This window comes from Oncorhynchus tshawytscha, linkage group LG01 (genome assembly GCF_018296145.1).
Source record: "Oncorhynchus tshawytscha isolate Ot180627B linkage group LG01, Otsh_v2.0, whole genome shotgun sequence".
Taxonomy (NCBI): domain Eukaryota; kingdom Metazoa; phylum Chordata; class Actinopteri; order Salmoniformes; family Salmonidae; genus Oncorhynchus; species Oncorhynchus tshawytscha.
The window spans coordinates 62,948,870-62,965,487 of record NC_056429.1 but is presented as its reverse complement, the minus strand read 5'-3'; the positions used below and the strand labels follow the sequence as shown (position 1 = coordinate 62,965,487).

The 16,618-nt window shown below is 39.8% G+C and overlaps 1 protein-coding gene across 1 annotated transcript; it reads left to right on the top strand.

Annotated features, from left to right (window-relative positions):
- Nucleotides 1–1,541: 1,541 nt before the first annotated feature.
- Nucleotides 1,542–3,267, top strand: gnrh3 (gonadotropin-releasing hormone 3). Its single transcript, XM_024422074.1, has 3 exons — nucleotides 1,542–2,198; nucleotides 2,707–2,787; nucleotides 3,098–3,267. Exons 1-3 carry the CDS (start codon nucleotides 2,022–2,024, stop codon nucleotides 3,125–3,127), a joined length of 288 nt encoding a protein of 95 aa, XP_024277842.1. The 5' UTR covers nucleotides 1,542–2,021; the 3' UTR covers nucleotides 3,128–3,267.
- The last annotated feature ends 13,351 nt before the right edge of the window (nucleotides 3,268–16,618 follow it).

Below are 16,618 nucleotides of genomic sequence, written 5' to 3'. Positions count from 1 at the left end.
TATCTATATATATATAGCATTTGTATGCTTTTCAAAATATTGGACCTAACATTTCAGCGTTTGCATGAAGCAGTGCCATACAAAGATTAGAAAACCTTTCTGATCAAGAAAAAATAGTCAACAAGTGACTTCAACTTCAAGTAGACATAGATAGCTAAGCCAGCAGACTGTTTTTATGTTTTTCAAGACTAAATTAAGAAGTTAGTTAAATAGTTAAATATACATTTTACTGTTTCCATATAGTTAATAAAACATCCTTCATCTCTGTAATAAACATGATTGGTGTTAAGGGAAATTATTATAATACCAAAAATATATGATTTATTCTGTTTTATAGAGTTCTCAACTTGAAAAGTATAATTTAGAAACAGGCATCAATTTCCTCTTGATAAGGAGTGTTCAGTCATAGTGCCCTCATATCAATCACTAATTAACTTGATTATTAGTATCATTAAGCAGACACTCTTATACAGAGCAACTTACGGTGCAATTATGGTGAAGTGTGTTGCTCAAGGGCACTTTAACAGTTTTGTCACCTAGTTGCCTCAGGGATTTCGAACCAGTGGTTTTTCAGTTACTAGCCCAACCGCTAGGCAACACGTTCGGCTACCTGCCACCTGGTTATTGACAATAGCAAATTTCAGGATGCTAGTTTCTGGAATTTCAATGTACTGTCATTTACTGTGAAATATATATACACAGTATATGATCATAAATGTAATTTAACACAAATTTGAATTACTTGGTTACCTGGTTATTAAGTGTTGTTAGGCTATCCTTTTCATACCAAAGGTACATTTATGCATTCATAACCTCTAAGGAGTGGTTATCTGTAGCTCTGTTGGTAGAGGATGGCACTTGCAATGCCAGTATAGTAGTGGGTTCGATTCTCAGGACCACCTGTATGTACTAATAACTGTAAGCTAAATGGCAAACTGTATTAGGTAAAGATATAAGGATTGTGTCTTCATTTAGAATCAGTCTTATGTACTGAGTATGAAATTAAGACTAGTGGTTGCTGTAGTACACAAGCAAGTTCCTGTACAGCCTCTTATATATATTTTTTTACCTTAATTTAACTAGGCAAGTCAGTTAAGAATAAATTCTTATTTTCAATGACAGCCTAGGAACAGTGGGTTAACTGCCTTGTTCAGGGGAAGAACAACATATTTTGTACATTGTCAGCTTGGGAATTTGATCTTGCAACCTTTCGGTTACTAGTCCAAAGCTCTAACCACTAGGTTACCTGCCGCCCCAATCATAAGTCTGTATAAAGTTTACATTTTTCTATTCTGAGTGCAATAAATGCAATGAAAATAAACTAATTTGCCATTCATTTCTGAATATTTGTAAAAGATACAAAACATGTGTATCAAACAGTGGAGGCTGGTGGGTGGAGCTATAGGTGGACGAGCTCATTGTAATGGTTGAAATGGAACTGATGGAACGGTATCAAACATATGGAAACCACATGTTTGACTCCGTTCCTTTTATTCCATTCCAGCCATTACAATGAGCCTGTCCTCCTATAGCTCCTCCCACCAGCTGCCACTTGTATCAAAGTACATTTTTTATTGAGACAAATATATTATTTAATTTACAAGCATTACATATTTATAATATCTACACTGACGTCACCTCTTAACACATTACGAATTTGTTTGTTTCCATTAAATTCAGTTTGAAGCTTATGCACTAAGCAGGTCCCGTTGGTGACGTTTAGTCTCCATTAGGCACTTAGTGTGTCACACCTGTGGAGAAGGGATTATAATCCTAATGACACAGACTGTTCCATTTCTAACGACCCTTATAAAAAGGACCCATGATTATTCCCACCACACTGTAAGAAGGAATAGACCGAACGGACAGTATGTTATTCATTCATATGCTTTCAAGTACATTTAAAATTGTTAACTGATTTATGTGTTGATAATATCTACTAAGTGCATGTTCAATAGGTAATCATTGCAAGACAATCCAAAACTATATTTGATTTATGATAAAATATTTTGGACTATCAAATGTGGCTTGTATTTTACTGCCTTTTTTTCCCAGCTTCCATGGATCTTAGCAGCAAAACGGTTGTGCAGGTGGTGATGTTGGCGTTGATAGCTCAGGTCACTTTCTCTCAGCATTGGTCGTATGGGTGGCTACCTGGAGGAAAGAGAAGTGTTGGGGAGCTGGAGGCCACCATCAGGGCAAGTACTATTTACCCTATGTTTACCTGTATGTAAGTAACTATGTCTACCTGAACATACATGTAATTGTCCTTTAAGTAAATCTACTGTGCCTTGAAAACCTGTGAACATGTGTGTATATATATATATATATATATATATATACATACACTCATGGGTCAGTTCCCCGTTCACAAAAATGTATCGCTCCAACAGACAGTGAGTCACGTGGCCGTGGTTTGCTATATAATGCAGGCAGACAAGCAACAAGGTATTCCGTTACTGTTCGATTGAACATCAGAATGGGCAAAACGAGTGACCAAATCGACTTTGAGCATGGTATGATTGTCGTGCCAGGCTTGCCAGATCCAGTATCTCAGAAATGGCCATCATTTTTGGAGTGGGATATTTGTTCAAGAAGCAGTCTTTTCAAGAGTACATAGGCAAAGTTAAGAAGCTCTTTGAGGGTGTTGCATATCGAGTATATGGGTAATAACATTACAAATTCCTCTTACATATTGCTATCAAGATGATGGACACAGGTGGTGTAATGGCTCTTCCTGAGGAGACAGATGCCCATATCCCAGAGAGATTGAGACCATATGATGTAGTAAGTATTCATATTCATATTTTAGGTTAGATAATGTATTCATTGTATTTCTAATGGCAATGTCCTTGTTTCGTCTAAAGATATTGAATTGATGTCTCCTTGTAATATGTTGTAAAAAGATATGCCAAAGTATATGAAAGAAATGTTAAGATGAGAGTATTGGCTGACAAACGGAAAGCTTTCCTGAAGTGGTACTTATAAATGTATGGAGACAATGTTGCTCATTTCTGATGCATCATTGTAATATACTGTAGACACAGTATAATACAACATAAAGTAGACTTCTGACATTGACACTTTGTTTCCCTAGATGTCGAAGAAACGGATGCCACATAAATAAAGAACTGTGAGATAATTCTTCACAAAAAGCAAGAAGACAGCGAGGATGGAGCATTCAAGAACAGTTCTGTCCATTTCCAACTAAGATCACATTTAGATTGATGTAATTTACTTGAAGTATGAAACACTAACCTCCTGTAAAATTGTAATAAAGAGTGATTGAAAGATATGTCTCTTTGTATGTCCTTACAATACAGTATCTGCAGTGTCCTATCCCATTTTGGATTCATCAATTAGTGATTAGTAATTAGTAAACCATCAATTGAATATTATCGTATATTTGTTTTCCATGACCGACAAGCATGATCAACTTGTAATTCAACAACCTTAGCATGACAGCAGCTGGTGATTAAGTAAATGTATTCAAATTAAATGGTGTCATTAGATTTGAAACAGTGGTCTATGTCCCTTTTATAACTAGATCGTATTGCTTGTCAGTCGTTTCATCCATAAAAACCACAAGACCATTTGCATTTTGAAACAGGACATTTATCTTTACCCCATATGTATGTGAGTATGTCACCTGTTGAATACTTGCATTTTATTTAGGAATTCTGAAATGTCAAGAGGGTTGACATTTTTCAAATAGTTTTGCCAGGATCATAGACATCACTAAAAGACTGTGTAAAACTTTAAAGTCGCTCAATAAATTGGTGTTAGTTATACACATTTTCATTTCATATCAGGCAAGGAAAGGAATCTGCAGGGGGCATTTGTTTTAAATAGAACTCATAATCTGGCAAAGCCCAACAGACATGGTACCTCACTAATCGCGTAGTGCATTAGGGGCCGATGATTCATGAACTGTGCCAACACGAGGGAGACCCTTCATTGTTAGCGTGTGGTTGTAATGCCCACCAATGAACCCAAACCCGCCGGTACTTTAGGGAAAAGGTGAACATTTTTAAAGCACATAGAATTAGAATGAAATTAAACCACTTTCCATTGCACTTTCAGAACAATGGTTCTTCATTTGTGATACCTAACATCGTTCGTTTAATATTCATGGTTACAATTTGCATAATGCAATCATTTTCTTGGATAAGGAAAGACTTAACTATTTTACTTCAAAAAAGTACTCGTTTTTTTTTTACTTGAGAACTTACTCCAACTATTGCAACAAATATATACAGTACCAGTCAAAAGTTTGGACACACCTAATCAGTCAAGGGTTTTTCTTTATTCAGAGACAGCAGGGGTTCAAACATACATTTCCTACATTTGAATATAAAAATGGATTTTATCAAACAAAACTATGCTACAATACCTTTAAATCTCTGGGACCGTCAAGATGACAAATCAGAGCAAGATTACTGAATGTAAGTATATTATTTACCTTCAGAGGTGAATGTATCAAACCAGTTGCCATGATAAAAGTGTTTTGTTGTTGTGCACTCTCAAACAATAGCATGGTATTTTTTCACTGTAATAGCTACTGTAAATTGGACAGTGTAGTTAGATTAACAAGAATGTAAGATGAATGAAAGACATGTCTATGTCCTGGAAAGTTTGTTGTTACTTACAATGTCATTCTAGTCACATTAGCAACGACCGTCCCGGTTTAGCGACACCGATCCCGTAGAGGTTCAAATAAAATGCAAGTTGGAACCAAATGCGGTTCTTGAAAGCGATGTCATAGGCAACCATTCAGCGTCTCTGAAGAACCATAAATGGGATGGTTCTATGAAGAACCATACAAAAATGTAAAAAAACAAAAATGTATTGGCCCTCCAGGACCCAAATTGAATAGCCCTGCAGTAGGATTTTAAGCTTATTTGCATATTTTTCTGTGTCCCCTTAGAGTGAATTGTATAGTTACCAGTACCACTCATGACTGTGCTTGTTAGTGACAGATACATGGTTGTTGCATTCATTCATTTTCACTCCTGTGGCCTTCACCAAGTGAGATCCTAAGTGAATATGTTGTCATTAAAATGTAATTTTTTAAGACAATACAATACATATTTTGGTCCTGCTTTAAATGATGAGCAGTTCTTCATAGAACCATCCATTTATGGTTCTTCAGAGACGATGAATGGTTCCCTATGACATCGCTTTCAAGAACCGTATTTGGTTCCAACTTGCATTTTATTTGACACAACATAAATCTGTCACAAATCATCTATAACCATATGTCATGCTCAATAAAGAGTTCATAAATGTGGCATAACTGTGTGACATAACCACCAATGTCAAATAATCTACTATGGCATAAACCTGTGCATTATAAAGGGTGGCATAAGCACTGCTTTTATAAAATAATATTAAATTGAGGCTTCACAAACATTTATAACCATATCATGCCTCTTGGTAGAGTATTGTAATTCCAGGATAGTGGGTTAGATTCCCAGGACCACCAATACGTAAAAATGTATCCACACATGTCTATAAGTCTCTTTGGATAAAAGTGTACATATTATATGGCATATATTATATTACTCAAAAACAGTTATTGGATGGCCCAACCTCTTTCCCTCTAGGGTGCATAGTCAGTATTGGACCTGACCTCAACTTGCTGTGCTGCAGGATGGCATATGCTAGTAGGGCCTTTTTAAAATCTGTTTGTATTTTTTTTTAGCTAATTCTATATCATTTTCCCAAATTCAGTTCTCTGGGTTTTGTTTTCCCAGGTTTCGAATTTCTCACAGTTTTTTCTGGCTTCCCCAAGTTATTTTCACACTTTTTTAATAGAAAAACTGCACAATGTGATTTTTTGTCTTCACAACAACACTTAAACCGAATCAGGGGACCACTTTTGAGGTATGGATAAAAATCTAAGAAACTTTGATTTTTCAGTGTAGTTACCGTTTAATTCAGTGAGCATGCACTTGTTTGGTTAGAAGTGTTTCTGTATCACAGCAACCACACATGTAATGGAATTTGCTAATCAAATGGATACTTGTGGTAATACTGGACAGCGAATGAGTAAGATAACCTTTATTTATTATAATTTAAATGAGTTTGCAGTAGTTAAGCATTGAGGTAGATTACATAACTACCTCAATTGTTATTTCAAATAATTTCGGTGACTTCACAGTAATTGCTAGCAAGATAACGTTAGATAGCTAGCTAATATTAGCAGCATGAGCTAGCTAGCTAGCTATACCAATACAACATGTAGCTAGCTAGCAGTCTCAATTAAATAAAAATCCCCATAGATATAGCCACATCTCATAGTCACGTCATGAAATATGTAAATGAAAGTGCACGAAAATAATATTGACCCGTTTCAGGAAAGTAGGGGTATGTCGCAAGTCACCACTTCACAGGAGAAACATTTATATATTTATTTTTTGGAACGTGAACTTTCATGTGCCTTAATAACAAACTTGTATGCCATCTGTGAATACTTATACAATTGTTAACATACAAGCCTTGTTAGTTAAGCAACAGAAAAAGTAAGCAACCTTCCCACTAGCCATGATTGGCTGACATAATGAGTGGGCTGGATATGCAGAGTGAGGAGTTTGGATTGGTCTGCCATATAGAGGGCTGTCAATTCGAGCAGGTCAGTCTGTGTTGTAATCCTGTCAAACGTGACTTTAAAAAAAAATGTATCATGTAGTGGAGCTGCATATGTGTTGCTCTCCATTTCCTGGAGGATCGAGTTTTGAAATCAGCGGAATTAGAGTATGATAGCTAAAGAGATTAATAAAACACCTGTCTCCAGATTACTAGCTAACATTAAACCTTGTTGGTTAGCTCCCAGAAGATTCATGCAGGGTAGTAACAACATGATTTGGCACTATGTTCATTGTTGTTTAACTAGCTAACGTAAGCTGGCTGGCTTGTTAGCTAACGTTACGTGATGTGTGTGATCTTACATGTTGTTTACCTAGCTAGGTTCATTGTTTACTGATCTAGCTAGCTACATGTCTTAAGCTAAAGTGTACAACACCCATTGAATATGGCCAGTGTTGATAAACATTGGCAAAAAAACATAATGTAATTGTTGGCAGCAAAGCTGGTTAGGCTGTTTTCATGTTATCCAGAGGTAAACAAATCATTGGCCAGAGCATCTGCGAGTCTGCGCTCTGAACTCTCTGAGAGCGAAACGTGATGGGTGGGGCTAAAGCTTGAGAGAGTGTGAACGATGCTGAATGGGTGTTGACAAATAATAGCTATTCACTAGATACCAAAACATTCAAATGCCATTTTCTCAAAAGTGTGTGTACTGATTTATCAGCTTTCAAAAAATAATTTATTTCCCATTGTTCCTCAAAGATTCAGTGTATGATATACCATTTCGTAGCTCTGAGTCTTAACTTTTATCCAATGTAAAAAACATAATTTAAAATGTTGCAAGTTGGTGAGTCACATATGAATCGAGAGTATTCCTGATGCAGCACAGAAAACTAAGAAATAACACATATGGATTCATGTAATAACCAAAAAGTGTTAAACAAATCAAAATATATTTGATATTTCTGAATATATGGAGTTTGGTACTCTAATGTCCTGTGTTGGATTTGCCCCAAACATAACACTTTGTAATCAGGACAAAAAGTTAATTGCTTTGTCACATTTATTTTTTGCAGTATTGCTTTAGTGCCTTGTTGCAAACAAGATTCATGTTTTGGAATATTTGTATTCTGTACAGGCTTCCTTCTTTTCACTCTTGTAACGGTTTTCTAGTGGTGATGAAAGAGAGTCGGACCAAACTGCAGCGTGTCGATTGCGATCCATGTTTAATACAACAAAGAAACACGAACTTACAAAAAACAATAAACGAAACCGAAACAGCCTATCTGGGGCAAACTAACAGAGAGTACACATAGGACACTAAGGACAATCACCCACGACAAACTCAAAGAATATGGCTGCCTAAATATGGTTCCCAATCAGAGACAACGATAAGCACCTGCCTCTGATTGAGAACCACTCCAGACAGCCATAGACCTTGCTAGACAACCCACTAAGCTACAATCCCAATACCACCACCAAAACCCCAAGACAAACACACCACAATTACAAAACCCCATGCCACACCCTGGCCTGACCAAATACATAAAGATAAACACAAAATACTTTGACCAGGGCGTGACAGAACCCCCCTAAGGTGCGGACTCCCGAACGCACCTCAAAACAATAGGGAGGGTCCGGGTGGGCGTCTGTCCATGGTGGCGGCTCCGGCGCGGGGCGTGGACCCCACTCCTTTAATGTCTTAGTCCCCTCTCCCTTCGTCCCTGGATAGTCCACCCTCGCCGCCGACCATGGCCTAGTAGTCCCCACCCAGAACCCCACTGGACTGAGGAGCAGATCGGGACTGAAGGACAGCTCGGGACCGAGGCAGCTCGGGACTGAGGGGAAGCTCGGGAGTGAGGGAAAGCTCAGGAGTGAGAGAAAGCTCAGGAGTGAGAGGAAGCTCAGGAGTGAGAGGAAGCTCAGGAGTGAGAGAAAGCTCAGGAGTGAGAGAAAGCTCAGGAGTGAGAGGAAGCTCAGGAGTGAGAGGAAGCTCAGGAGTGAGAGGAAGCTCAGGAGTGAGAGGAAGCTCAGGCAGGTAGATAGATCTACCAGCTCCTGGCTGGCTGGTGGTTTCAGCAGATCCTGGCTGACTGGCAGATCCTGGCTGACTGGCAGATCCTGGCTGACTGGCAGATCCTGGAAGAGTCTGGTTGACTGGCAGATCTGGAAGAGTCTGGTTGACTGGCAGATCTGGAAGAGTCAGGTTGACTGGCAGATCTGGAAGAGTCTGGTTGACTGGCAGATCTGGAAGAGTCTGGTTGACTGGCAGATCTGGAAGAGTCTGGCTGACTGGCAGATCTGGAAGAGTCTGGCTGACTGGCAGATCTGGAAGAGTCTGGTTGACTGGCAGATCTGGAAGAGTCTGGCGGCGCTGGGCAGACTGGCGGCGCTGGAAGACTGGTGGCGCTGGGCAGACTGGCAGATCTGGGCAGACTGAGACTGGGCAGACTGGCGATGCTGGGCAGACTGGCGGTGCTGGGCCGACTGGCGATGCTGGGCAGACTGGCGGCTGGGCAGACTGGGCGCTGGGCAGACTGGCGACGCTGGGCAGACTGGGGGCACTGGCGGCGCTGGGCAGACTGGCGGCACTAGCTGCTCCATATAGGCTGACAGCTCTGGTGGCTTCTTACAGACTGACCGCTCTGGCGGCTCCGTGCTGACTGGCAGCTCCTTGCAGACTGGCAGCTCCAGACTGACAGCTCCTTGCAGACTGGCAGCTCCTTGCAGACTGGCAGCTCCATGCAGACTGGCAGCTCCATGCAGACTGACAGCTCCATGCAGACTGGCAGCTCTTGCAGACTGACAGCTCCATGCAGACTGGCAGCTCCATGCAGACTGGCAGCTCCATGCAGACTGGCTGCTCTTCATGCAGACTGACAGCTCTGGCTGCTTCATGCGACTGACAGCTCTGGCTGCTCCATGTAGACTGGCTGCTTCATGCAGACTGGCAGCTCGGGCTGCTTCATGTAGACTGACAGCTCTGGCTGCTCCATGCAGACTGACAGCTCTGACTGCTCCATGCAGACTGACAGCTCTGGCTGCTTCATGCAGACTGGCAGCTCTGGCTGCGCTGAACAGGCGGGAGACTCCTGCAGCGCTGTGTCGGAGGAAGGCTCTGGCTGCGCTGAACAGGCGGGAGACTCCGGCAGCGCTGGAGATGAGGAAAGCTCTAACAGCGCTAGATAGGCGGGAGACTCCGGCAGCGCAGGAGAGGAGAAAGGCTCCGACAGCGCTGGAGAGGCGAGGCGCACTGTAGGCCTGATGCGTGGTGCTGGTACTGGTGGTACTAGACCTAGGACACGCACAGGAAGCCTGGTGCGGGGAGCTGCTACCGGAGGGCTGGGGTGTGGAGGTGGTACTGGATAGACCGGACCGTGCAGGCGCACTGGAGCTCTTGAGCACCGAGCCTGCCAAGGTTGGGCTCGATGCCCACTCTAGCCCGATAGGAGGAGCTGGAATATACCGAACCGGGCTGTGCACCCGCACTGGAGACACCGTGCGCTCCACAGCATAACACGGTGCCTGCCCGGTCTCTCCAGCCCCCCGGTAAGCACAGGGAGTTTGCGCAGGTCTCCTACCTGGCATAGCCATACTCCCTGTGAGCCCCCCCCCAAGAAATTTTTGGGGCTGACTCTCGGGCTTCCGTCCGCGCCGCCGTGCTTGCTTCGCCAACCTCATTCTCTGATAACCTTCCGCGCACTGCTCCATCGAATCCCAGGCGGGCTCCGGCACTCTCCCTGGGTCGACCGCCCACCTGTCTATCTCCTCCCAAGAAGTATAGTCCATACTGTACTCCTCTTTGGGCTGCTCCTTTGCCTCCTCTCCTGCTGCACCTGTTGCCTCTCCTGCTGCTCCTGCCTGTTGACACGCTGCTTGGTCCGTTGGTGGTGGGTGATTCTGTAACGGTTTTCTAGTGGTGATGAAGGAGAGTCGGACCAAACTGCAGCGTGTCGATTGCGATCCATGTTTAATACAACAAAGAAACACGAACTTACAAAAAACAATAAACGAAACCGAAACAGCCTATCTGGTGCAAACTAACAGAGAGTACACATAGGACACTAAGGACAATCACCCACGACAAACTCAAAGAATATGGCTGCCTAAATATGGTTCCCAATCAGAGACAACGATAAGCACCTGCCTCTGATTGAGAACCACTCCAGACAGCCATAGACCTTGCTAGACAACCCACTAAGCTACAATCCCAATACCACCACCAAAACCCCAAGACAAACACACCACAATTACAAAAACCCCATGCCACACCCTGGCCTGACCAAATACATAAAGATAAACACAAAATACTTTGACCAGGGCGTGACAACTCTGCCAATTAGGTTAGTATTGTGGAGTAACTACAATGTTGTTGATCTGTCTTGAGTTCTGAGGTTTCTCCTATCACAGACATTAAACTCTGTAACTGTTTTAAAGTCACTATTGGCAGTTTCCTTCCTCTCCGGTAACTGAGTTAGAAAGGACGCCTATATCTTTGTAGTGTCTGGGTGTATTGATACACCATCCAAAGTGCAATTAATATCTTCACCATGCTCAAAGGGACATTCAATGTCAAAAATATTTTTTACCCATATGTGCCCTTCTTTGCGAGGCATTGGAAAACCTCCCTGGTCTTTTGTATTTGAACCTGTGTTTGAAATTCACTGCTCGACTGAGGGACTTTACAGATAATTGTATGTTTGGTGTACAGAGATGAGGTAGTCTTTCAACAATCACGTTAAACATTATTATTACACACAAGGTGAGTTCATGCAACATATTATGTGACTTGTTAAGCAAATCTTTACTCTTTCATTTACTTAGGTTTGCCAAAACAAAAGGTTTGAATAGTTATTGACTCAAGACATTTCTGCTTTTCATGTTTTATTAATTTGTATACCTTTCGAAAAAACATAATTCTACTTTGACAATATGGGGTATAGTGTTTATGCAGTGACAAAACAATCTCAAAATAATCCATGTTATATTCAGGCTCAGTATTACAGGACACTACATAATGTGTCAATACATAGCTTATAAACGTTCTGTTCATTTATGAAGGTTCTCTCATAATCCATAGGTTACTGTAGGGTGTTTAGATGGGTTGATGGACATGCAACGTTTGCATAGGTTTGTGTGTGTATGTGTCAGAGCCAAGATGATTTGGAGTAGTCCTACCTGAGACTTCCCCACCAGATATTCCTCTTCTGTTGCCATGCTGGAGACCAGGGCTTGATTACAACCTGTTACAATGATCCAACATTTTGTTGCTGATCTTTCAGTGGGGAGTGGGTGAATGTGAGAAAGACCTGACTGGGCCCAGTACTGCACGCTATGGTTTGTTACATTGTTGTGTGTGTGTTTGTGTACTGAAGAACCTGTAACTTGGTTCCAGAAGAATGCCACATTCAATTTCCTTATGTTGGAGGCTTTCATCAAGCTAAATGTTTCTTGGTGTAACATTGTCCCCAGGCTATTGTGCACACAGCACATATGTATAAGCCTGGGATATAAACCATTCAAAGTTTGCCTTAGTAGGAGTGACCATAACATTCTATTGGAGTGACCTTACTGAGTAAAGTATTTGTCATCAGGCTATGTCCTTTTCTAGAAAAACATTCCTCCCTGGTTGTCACTAGTTAACACAGTCACAAAGTCCTAATCATGCCAAAACCCCACCCATTTCTAAAATCTATCTTCTTAAAATTAGATTTCAAACCTAACCTTAACCCTAACCTTAACCACACTGCTAACCTTATGCCTAACCCTAACCTTAAATTAAGACCAAAAAGCACATTTTTGTTTTCAGGAGTTTTTATTATTATTATTTTTTATGATTTAGGCAATTTTGAATTTGTGACTGTGCTATATAGTAGAAACTATTCCCCCTGGCCTCAAGGGAGAGCAAAAAACGACATGGCCTATCTTCCAGCTAGCTAATTACGTAGCAAAGGACATCTTGGCTTCACCGAGAACAAGAAAGACTACACCCTTACAATCTGCAGTCAATGTGTGTGGCGCTTGCAGAAAAAACGATCCAAATAAGAGCTACAAACACCATCTCTTTATTGCAAAGATGTCGGACCAATATGACAGAGGTGCACACGACATGTGGGAGAAGTTGTTGTGGAAGATGATTGGTTGGTAGATCAAGCTGCAATAGAGCATAGTGGGAAATATGATAATGATGGGTGTGGTTTTGTTTCAACTCTGGTTATTAACACCAACAAGGGGATTATTTTACACCACTGGGTGCTAATTTAACTTTTTACAGTGTTACTTTAACTCTTGCATCAACACTAGAAATATAATACTGAAAAATGAACACTAGGTAATATTGTCCCATTTGCTGTTTGATATGAAAGGGACACATCTGCAGGCTTCCATACTGTAGATCTAAGAATGTTAAGAATGTTAAGAACTCAAAAGTTGTTTGTTGGGCATACGTTGTCCAAGGAACCTTAAGAGCTGAGGAAGAAACATTTAAGAAACAACATTTTTCTCAGTATAGAATTGTTTTGACAGGGAGACAACATACTTTTAGCTAATATATATTTTTTATTCAATCAGTGCAGTTTTTTATACTTTTTCATCCAAGTAACACATAATTGGTTCATGAGACAGGATGAGGGTATATATTTGGTTGAAATATGTTTAGCTCTACCCACACATTCATTTAATGTTGTTCTAATTGTAACCAGTACACCTTAAATCCCCCCTTTCTTTTCCAGATGGCCTTAGTTAATTGCACATCTTTTAATATAAAACAAAAATTGCCGGTATCTATGTTTCCAAATTTGATTTAACCTCACTCTCTCCTTTCCACACCCCCTGGTGGATATTCACTTTGTTTACCTGAAATTAAACCTCATATTGTTTACAGCCTCTTAGTCCCTGAACATTTTATAGCATTTTGGAATTATATATTTATTTATTTTTGGTAATGATTGTAGTGTTGGGATTCATTTCAATGTTGCCCTCATCTGCATGAAAATGTTATAATTAACTTTTGATTAACCAGCTCTGTTGCATTCTCTCCCCCATGCACACGGGTGAATAGTACCCACTGCATTCTAATGACTGTTTTCCAATTGAGTGGTGACCTTTTCATCCAAGACCTGCAACTGGAGCTTAACAACAGTGGCAAACAATCATGGTGGAGACAATAGTAGAGGCCGGCAGGCTAGGATGTCATCTTTAAATATAACAACAGAGATAAAAAGCAACCTTATAGGGCCTTAGTGGTGGTGGCAGAAAGCCAAGTGCTTGTGTTATTGGTTGGCTATTGTTAAAGATGGAGGTCACATCCATTGGCACATTGAGAGGGAAAGGACAGGAAGGTAGAATAGCCCATTGTTACTTGTCCTCGCTCGGAGGGAATACTATTATGAAGAGCAATACATTTTGATTCTTTGTCCCATTGAGTAATCTTCAAAACAATACTTATTTTGATAATAGCTTCAGGAAAAATGTCTCAAAACCCATCCATCCAAGAGCAAAGCATTTCATTTTATATCTGTCAAAAGAGTACATCCAACAAGCATCCTACTTTGTTTTCATAATTTCAGTATCAGTTTAGAGATTATTATCTATAACAATTGGTCTGTATACTTGCATTGAAGAGAAAGAAAAAAATGCTTGTTTCAAACATTCATCAGTTAGACCAGTTAAGATTGAGTGTATGATGAAGTTGTATGCCCTAGTAGGTGACTTATTATTGTGTCTCTTATTATTAACAGCTTGGTGAATATCCCATGAGGTAACCGTGAGATGGAATATCAATTGAAGTTTCATGTGGGTAGTACAATGTTCCCGCAGGCTACAGAGAGAAGCAAAGTTCGTCTTCAGAGAGAGCTTAAATGCAAGGGAGGCCATCAAATACTTCAGAGGGAACTTAAAGTGATTTGAGTGTCTCATAGTAAGGGTATCCATCAAGGAACTTGGGATGACAAGGTTATGTGGTGGTCTAAGGCAATCATTAGCCTATTTGATCTATATTATTTGACATTTTTATATGTTTTGTAGTGATTATGTTTTTGTTAAACTTTGGACTATGAGCAACAAAGCACCAATTCAGTGTTTGTACCAAAACTAAAATTGCCTAATGGATGATGCTGGTCTCATAATACATCACATATTACATTTGAATGTTTTGCCATATCCATATTTCACCACATGGTGACACTCTTGAGCTGTCTGCTTATGAATCTAGTCCATACCTCATCAAGCATTTCAATCATATAAATTTATCATTTCTCAAAATCAAACAAAGAATTGAATCAACCAGCTGTCACTTCAACCTAAAACATGCATGTAACATGTTGGTGAAAACATTTAAGAATAATATATTTTAATTGCTGAGGCTGGGTTACACTGGTCTTCAATCCAGGTGAGTGGCACATGCTGCTGTTTTCACAAAAATATTTGCTAGAATGAACAAAAGTACATAGTGAAAGTGTAAGCATGTCTATCTCATTATTAACACATACTGTAAATCATACAAATTTAACATTTCAAACAAAGAATTGAATCAAACAGCTGTCACTTCAACCTAAGCATGCCTATCTCATTAACACATACTGTAAATAAACATTGTCATTTCTGAGTTTCTGTAACAACAGGTATTTGCTATAGGAGGAATTTTCTACAGTATACGTTATCTACTGTATGCTGGCAGGGAACCTTCCTGTTGAGAACCAAGTTATAATATCATTTGATCAAAGAATAGTGTTAAAGCACTGTGAGAAGAGGTAAGTATGAAATATTAATGAATACAGCTGTGCTTTGATGGATATGTGTGTCGTTCCATGAAATGAGTCCTTTTTGGGTATAGTATAACTTGGTGAAAAAAAAACTTTTTATTTCACCTAATTTTAACATTCTGTCATGAAGAGCACATGTTCAACTTAATAAAGAAACATGTTTTCCGATCTCAAGAGGTTAAATAAAAAATGACTATATTAAGTGCCTATTAAGTGACAAATAAAGTTACAGGGTTGACCGTAACAGGGGTGATGATTTAATCTTAAATTAGCCATAAATTCCCCAATGGAAAGGGTAACTGAAGCTTGTTGTGTACGACATGGTGGTGTAATCAGATGCAAGCTTCACCAAACATTTTAATTGTTAAAAAAAAAAGTTTTTCCTGTCTATCTATAAGTAAAAGGGTTAACAAATTATGCTCAGTTTTCCACCATAAAACCCCAGAATCAGATTTGACTATTATATGTTCAATGTTTCTTAAAGCATATTTTTCACCATATTACATTTTTCAGTTGACATAACAGTGTTGAGCTTAAAGGATCGTACCCTTTTTTTCAATTATCGTCTAAAATGACATACCTAAATCTAACTGCTTGTAGCTCAGGACCTGAAGTAAGGATATGCATATTCTTGATTCCATTTGAAAGGAAACGTGTTGAAGTTTGTGGAAATGTGAAATTAATGTAGGAGAATATAACACATTAGACCTGGTAAAAGATAATACATATATTTATTTTATATATTTTCTTTACCATCTTTGAAATGCAGGAGATAGGCCATACTTTCAGATAGGAGTCTAGGTGTAATTTAGATTTTGGGTTAGCAGTGTGTGTGCAAAGTTTCAGACTGATCCAATGAAGAATTACATTACTGCACAATATTTTGTTTCAGGTCTGCCAGGAGTTTGCCCAAATGTGACGAATTGGTCAATTGATACATTTTAAAGAACATAACTATAGAGAACATACAAAATGCTATGGTAATAAAAAATGAAAGTTTACATACTCTCAGAAATGTCATACATGATGAATCATTAGCTTATACACTACATTTCATACATCTAGTTGGCCGGGCGGGGTGGGTGTGGAACCAAATACAGCAGTGGGGTCAAATTGTAGAGCCCAGTTGCTACATTTGCACATAAAAATAGATTTTATCAAACAAACCTATGCTGCATTTTATTTCCGGGGCCCTCAGGATGACACATCAGAGTAAGATTACTGAATGTAAGTACATTATTTAACTTCAGAGGTGAATGTATCAAACC